The 7,150-nt window shown below is 38.7% G+C and overlaps 1 protein-coding gene across 1 annotated transcript in view; it reads left to right on the plus strand.

The window, feature by feature from the left end:
* The window catches only part of LOC102753728 (aromatase), a 29,416-nt gene that overhangs the window by 21,248 nt on the left and 1,018 nt on the right, over positions 1-7,150 (plus strand). The window contains exons 6-8 of the mRNA XM_015558952.1: positions 2,299-2,413; positions 2,857-3,019; positions 5,796-6,037. Coding sequence (XP_015414438.1) covers positions 2,299-2,413; positions 2,857-3,019; positions 5,796-6,037 — 520 coding nt within the window. The remainder of the gene's footprint in view (positions 1-2,298; positions 2,414-2,856; positions 3,020-5,795; positions 6,038-7,150) is intronic.

Consider the following 7,150-nt stretch of genomic DNA (forward strand, 5'->3'; position numbering starts at 1 on the left):
CTTTGATCTTAGACTAGTCTAGCAAAAAACTGGACAAATGCCAATTGCCTTAATCAATGGGTGGTTTGTTTTTAGTGTAAGTAGCCAGCCATTAAACACTGCCACCTCTAATCACCAGTGGAAAGCATGTGGGATTTAAAGGCAGACAGACGTGATTTGTAAGCTGTACCTATCACTTAGTAACTAAACGGCTTTGGGAAGTTATTTAAAGTAAAACAGAACCTGCCTTCCAGAATGGAGATATAAATTCATGAGATCCTATACACAGGGCAATTACACAGAGCTTGGACCATAGTAGGCACTAAATATGTTAGTTTTCCCCTTCCCCATGTTCATCTTAAATTCCCCATCTCTAAAAGTTCCCAAACTTGAAAACCCAACTTTATCTCGTTCGTGTATTTTTAAGTTCAATAGTATTAGTCTCCAGAAAGGAAACCAACTTGATGTTGCTGTACATATTCTTATATGGTAAATGAGTATCAGTTTTGGAGACGACATTCTTTATACATGTCATTTCATTTCATTTCATTTCTGCCACTGCTCATTGTGACTTGAATCAATAAGATAAAGGATTCATTCACTTCTCTGGTGTAAGGTTTGGTGGTAGTTCTTGGTTTGACTTGGAGGCCCACAGAAACTCATTGATGAGACTATATAACAGTTTCTCTTATGTTTCTGTAGAAACAGCTTAGCTATATATAACATTTGTCAGTGGTTAGTGCACTAGTTCATATCTCCTATGACGTAGAGCAGTAAAGACCTAGAGAAATCCTCTAATTTCCTCCCTTCCATGGCCTTGCAATAAATCCAGTATCTGTATTAAGGTATGAATGACATATTAGTTTCAGGTGTACAACATAGGGATTCGATATTTATATATATTGCAAAATGATCACCACAATAAATCCAGTTAATATCCATCACCATGTATAATTTTAAAAATTTTTTCTTGTGATGAGAACTTCTAGGATCCATTCTCTTGACAACTTTCATATATGCAATACAGTGTTCTTTATTATTTATAGTCACCATCTTCTACATTATGTACCCCCGGGATTTACGTATTTTATAACTAGAAGTTTGTACATTTTGACCACCTTCACCTGTTTGGCCTGTCCCCCCAGACCCAACCCCCACCTCTCGCAACCACCAGTCTGTTCTCTGTATCTATGAGCTCAAGTTTGTGGAGTTGTTTTTAAGATTCCACATATAAGTGAGATCATACAGCATTTGTCTTTCTCTATCATGTGAACACCTTAAAATATATAATTATGGAGAAGATTCTAGAATATCTACTTCCATCCTTATTTATTCAACTTTATATTTTTGCTTCTTTTAATTCCCAATATTCCAGCAATATTGTTTTCTACTTTTTATTTTGGCAAGTTTAAGACTTTTCAGTCACAGAACACTTTAACAGGTGTTTGTATTACATTTACTGTAATACAGAATACGGTTCTCTGAGATTGGGGAAAACACCCATGACCATATATACTTAAAGACAAAGCCAAGAATAACAGAATTTAGATCTCAAGGTGGCCTCATTGTTCATCTAGTATAATCCCTTTACTTTAAAGAGAGGTAAGGCTCAGAGACTTACAGTAGGTTTTATAGAAAGAAAACAACCTGGACTAGAACCTCACCCTTGTCTAAGGAGCTCTTCCCTCCGCCACACTGTCAAAATGCCTATCCATATTTATGCAGCCATTCATTCATTCAATCATTATTTATTAGTATTTATTAGTATTTATTATGTGGCAGACACTGCCAGGTATGAGAATAAGTATTAAAATTAATGAACAGTCACTTGAGTTTACTGTGTACAACAGAAATCTCAAACTCAATAGTCTTGCAGGCCAGGCAAATAGAAGTGGGCAGGGTGAATACAGGATAACAGAAAATGGAGGTGCCCGTGGCAAACTGCAAAGTGCCTGTCTGCACTAGAGACAGTCACTGGTTTTGGTTTGGGGTTTTTCATTAATACACTGTGCTGGCCAAATAAAAAATCAGAAAACATGACTGGAGTTAGCTTTTGGTACCAGTTTTTAATGCTTAACTAAAGGTTGCAGCCTTGATTTTCCTATCTGTGCCTAGAAACTCTGGTTCCTTAACATGAAGTATAATTTATCCGTAATTTAAGGATATTTGTGAAGAATTACGTATAAATTCAGTTATTCATAAGCACTGATGGTTTCAATTACAGCAGATAATTTTATTTAAATAAATGGCAAATTAATCAATTTTTTCTACATGTCTTAACTGAGTACAGATAGATTATATTTTGACTTTTTTTTCCAGCAAGGATTTGAAAGATGCCATAGAAATTCTGATAGAAGAAAAAAGACACAGGATTTCCACAGCAGACAAACTGGAAGACTGTATAGATTTTGCCACTGAGTTGATTTTTGCTGAGGTACTGACCTGAACTAACCATAATTCCAACACAACACATGTGTATGACTGTTTGTGTGTCAATGTGTGAAGATTTCCTCTTGTGATCATGTTGCAGAGTTTGGCTTCTAAGTATTTTGCCCCAGCTCTTCTATAATGTCCAACTCAAATGGCCCACTCATTAGACATTCTGGTGAGACTAACCTTTCAGACTGAAGCTAATGTGCCTGCAAAATACAAAATATGAAAATGGAAGAGTCCAAAGACACTAAATACATAGAAAATTTCTTATTAATAGTTCAGCTTTCGGTTGAAGATCATGAAAAATGTTCACAGTCAATTACTAACATGTAATTTGTATGATTTCACTTTGGTGAGGTTGCTGACCCTTGAGTGGCATCTCCCTTCCTATTGTGAAATTTTTATTCACTTTTCCAATTTTCCTCCCCTCTTTCAATTATTCAGAAGCGTGGTGACCTGACAAGAGAGAATGTGAACCAGTGCATACTGGAGATGCTGATCGCAGCCCCAGACACCATGTCTGTCTCTGTGTTCTTCATGCTATTCCTCATTTCAAAGCACCCTAGTATTGAAGAAGCAATAATGAAGGAAATCCAGAGTGTTGTCGGTAAGAATTCGTCAAATAAAAAGGAATTAGAAAACAATTCCTTCTGAATACCAGCTTATGTCCTAAAAATCTGTCAGACAAAATCTTTGTAATAATCCACCCACAGAACAATAAAGCAAGTCATTTTGTCTCACTTTCATGATGCCAGATAGGTTAAAAATATTGTTCTTTCTGTGTTTTATTTTATTACATGCTCACTGAAAAAAATCAAATGATAGAGAGATGTATAAAGTAGAAAGTGACATCCTCTAGTGCAGCGGTTCTCAACTTGTGGGTCGCGACCCCTTTGGGCAGTGAATGGAGAACCTATGACACACGTGTCAGAGGTGACACGCGAACTCATTTTTTTGGTTGATTTTTCTTTTGTTAAATGGCATTTAAATATATAAAATAAATATCAAAACTATAAGTCTTTGTTTTACTATGGTTGAAAATATCAAAAAATTTCTATATGTGACAAGGCACCAGAGTTAAATTAGGGTTTTTCAAAATGTTGACACACCGAGCACAATGAAAATACATCCTGCATAGCAGATATTTACATTATGATTCATAACAGTAGCAAAATTATAGTTATGAAGTAGCAATGAAAATAATTTTATGGTTGGGGGTCACCACAACATGAGGAACTGTATTAAAGGATCGCGGCATTAGGAAGGTTGAGAACCACTGCTCTAGTTCCTTCCACTCTCCTCTCCAGCCTCATTCCCATTCCCCAGGGGAAACCACTGTGTTTTCTTTTTCTTACGTGCACATACACACATCTCTATGGTCATATTTGTATTTTTAAAATTTTATCAAGCACAATTTTTTGCTTACCTTATCAGTGACAAAGGCTCTTGTGGGTTCAATCAGGGAAATAGCTATCATTCATAGCAGTGTTTCTGGGTTTCAAGCAGTCCATTCACAAACAAATTTCCAGTTGGTGGTAGAGGAGGAGGAGAGACAGGGAGTGATGGACTTTCCTCTCTCCCAGTCCATTGGTGCTGGCCTGTCCTCCCTTAAGCCATTCCTCCTCTTCTGTAAGGGCTCTTGAGCCTCTGCTCAAGCAATTTTTACTACCTCTTCCCTTCTCTGCCCCAGCCTCAGCATCATTCTGCCCACTGCTCCTGCCATCACCATCCTTCCATAGAAACGCTGTCAGATACAGAAGTCAGAATTGCTTTCTGAGAGAAAACAGAATTCCTTACTTGGAATGTCTTTCATATGCCTAATCTTTTTAGGAACATATTCTAACATATGTGGCAAGATATCAATAATGACGTAGACTTTTCTCTCTTGACCTTGCCCAATCCCTGTGAAACAAGTTATTTGGTTGTGGAAAGATACTATTTTTTTAAAAAAATATTCATTGCTGCTTGAAATAGTTGACAAGATTTAAATATGTGAGGGAAGTGGTCTGCAAATGCATGGCTGTAGGTAGGAAATTGCCTGGCAAGTTAGATAACAAGAAGCCAGAATAGCACCCAGGTTCCAAATCCCAGAATGCCCCCGTTAGGTTACAGGTATTATGCCAGGTGCAGAGCACAGTGGTGAACAAGCCAGTGTCATCCCTGTACTCATGGGACTCACGGACTGGTGGGAGAAGACTTCAACAAGCAAGCTCAGTGGAGTGAAGAGAGAGAATCATAGGAGCTGTTCAGGGAATAAGTGGGAGGAGGTGGGAGAATTACTCTTGAGAACACGGCCTTTCATACAATTTCGTTGAGAAGTGAAAAGTGTTTGTGCCCCATGATGTCCCTCTGACACTTCAACAGACCTCTGAAAAGCACATGTGTCCGTCTTGCCTCTAGGTAATTCCTTCCTAGGATACACCTTTGCTTACCTTCTCCATCGTGTTCCCTTCTACCTCCTCATCCAGGATGAACACACTCCATAGACCCATTAGAGTGTACAAGGAGCAGTATGTGAGGGTCCAGGCTGTTAGAGTTCTCTGACCAAATGAAACCTTTCCTGCATGGCATAGTTGTACAGGAGAGAGGGATAACTCAGAACCCTGGTCTAATTTGGATTCTGCAAAAAGTGGTAGCCCATTTGAGGACACTCTGAAGCTTTGCCAATGCTTGGAGTAATTCAAGCTTCTCTGACTAGGGTCAGGCCAGTCTGAGACCACGGGTGTGTCCTTCAATCCCCAGCACACGTAGGGCTGATGTGAGGTACCCATTTTGTTGTGGTGGGAGGGGGATTCTTGCCACTCTATCAACAGGTTGTTCCTAATAAGATGGGGAGGCGGGACCATCAGTGATGTGTCCTGGGCAGATGACTGCACAGGTAACCGGAGGAGAAAATTGAAACTGACTAAAATCACTGTCTTGCTTTGACTACAGAAGAGTAAATTTCCCCAAGAATTTAGAGTAGGGAGCAAAACTCAAAGACGATAGAGGCCAGGCAGATAAATGTTTGGAGCAAATTGGGTAGGTCTACATGAGACTATAGAGGGATTGCCTCTCTAAAGGCTCATCAGCCATTCAACTTTAGCCCATTGTTGCCATATGGGGAGGTGAGTCCAGTGTTACCTGGATTTTTAGAAAAATCCAGCTTTTCCATGAAATCCCCCAGCTTTTAAGATAATTGGCTTCAAATCTGAATTTTTATAAAATATTCTATAGGCCAAATATAACATATTTGGCCCAGATTGCTTGCTTGCATTAGAATTATAAATATGAATTTTTTTCCAAACAAGAGCAAACTGTTCAGTGAAAACTATGAAAGTTTTAATTCCCATCTCCTGTTGAAACTAACATTACCTCTTTGTCCTTTTTATCTGCTCCCATAGGTGATAGAGACATACGAATTGATGACATTCAGAAATTGAAAGTGGTAGAAAACTTTATTTATGAAAGCATGCGGTACCAGCCTGTTGTGGACTTGGTCATGCGTAAAGCCTTACAGGATGACATCATTGATGGCTACCCAGTGAAAAAGGGGACTAATATTATCCTGAATATTGGAAGAATGCATAGACTTGAGTTTTTCCCCAAGCCTAATGAATTTACTCTTGAAAACTTTGCAAAAAATGTAAGTGCCCTTCCTTAAAACCAAGTACGCCACTCTTTAAAATGTCAACTGTTAAATCCTCTCTGGTTCTGTGCTTGCATCATGCACAAACAATTTCATTCTGTTTACTTGTTCCCCTCTGTAGCCTCACCAGAAACACACATTTTCCCTAGCTTGGACAATGGCTACCACATTTGTCTGCAAGCCAAGGATGCTGGGTCTCTAGCTCAGGGAAGTATCTATATGGTGGCCACATAATAGGTCAAAATATGAAAAAGTCAAGACCTGAATTTGACTAAAATTAGGCAAATTTTGTTTAACCCAACCAACCTACTTTTCCATTTAAAGTTACCACTTTGTCATCATGTAAATTCAGCTACAGCAGTACCTAAGCCAAAAAAAAGTTCACTTCTGCTTCAGGTGGAAATCAAATGAGACCAAAAGATTTGGTCTTTGTAGTCTGCCTTTGGGTCACCAAATGGACCCCACAAGCACTAGTTCTCATTCTAAACAGGACTCGGTAACTAGAAGAGCTTCAGCTTTTTCTTTTTCTGTCACTGGAGTATACTGGAGATCTGCTTCCTTCCTGTCAAATTTCAGGCAATGATTTTTTTAACCCATATTATCCAGATAGTTCCCTTAGTGCCTTCTTTTCCATTTGCATATGGTATAGAAAAATGATAATCCAGTTCTCTAATTTTTTCCTGTTTCTGTATGAGAGACCCATGCCATGTTGACAATTGATCAACAAAACTTATTGGGCACTGGCTGGTGTGGCTCAGTTGGTTAGCATGTCATCCTATGCACCAAAGGGTCACAGGTTCAATTCCCAGGCAGGGCACATACCCAGAATATGGGTTCCATCCCCAGTTCAGGCATGTGCAGGAGGTAGCTGATCGATGTTTCTCACATCACTGCTTCTCTCTCTCCTTTTTCCTTCTTCTCTCTCTAATATCAATTAAAAAAATTATCCTTGGGTGAGGATTAAGAAAAAAAAGACTTAGTGGGAATCTACTATATGTCAGGCACTATGTAAGTCCAAATGTGGACAAGACATAAAATGTGATACCCATTACTTTTTTGCATAACTAAAAATATTTAGATGCTTGGCACTACTGGGTCAGAAATCTGCAT

The sequence above is a fragment of the Myotis davidii genome, unplaced genomic scaffold, assembly GCF_000327345.1.
Source record: "Myotis davidii unplaced genomic scaffold, ASM32734v1 scaffold132, whole genome shotgun sequence".
In the NCBI taxonomy this organism is placed as follows: Eukaryota; Metazoa; Chordata; class Mammalia; order Chiroptera; family Vespertilionidae; genus Myotis; species Myotis davidii.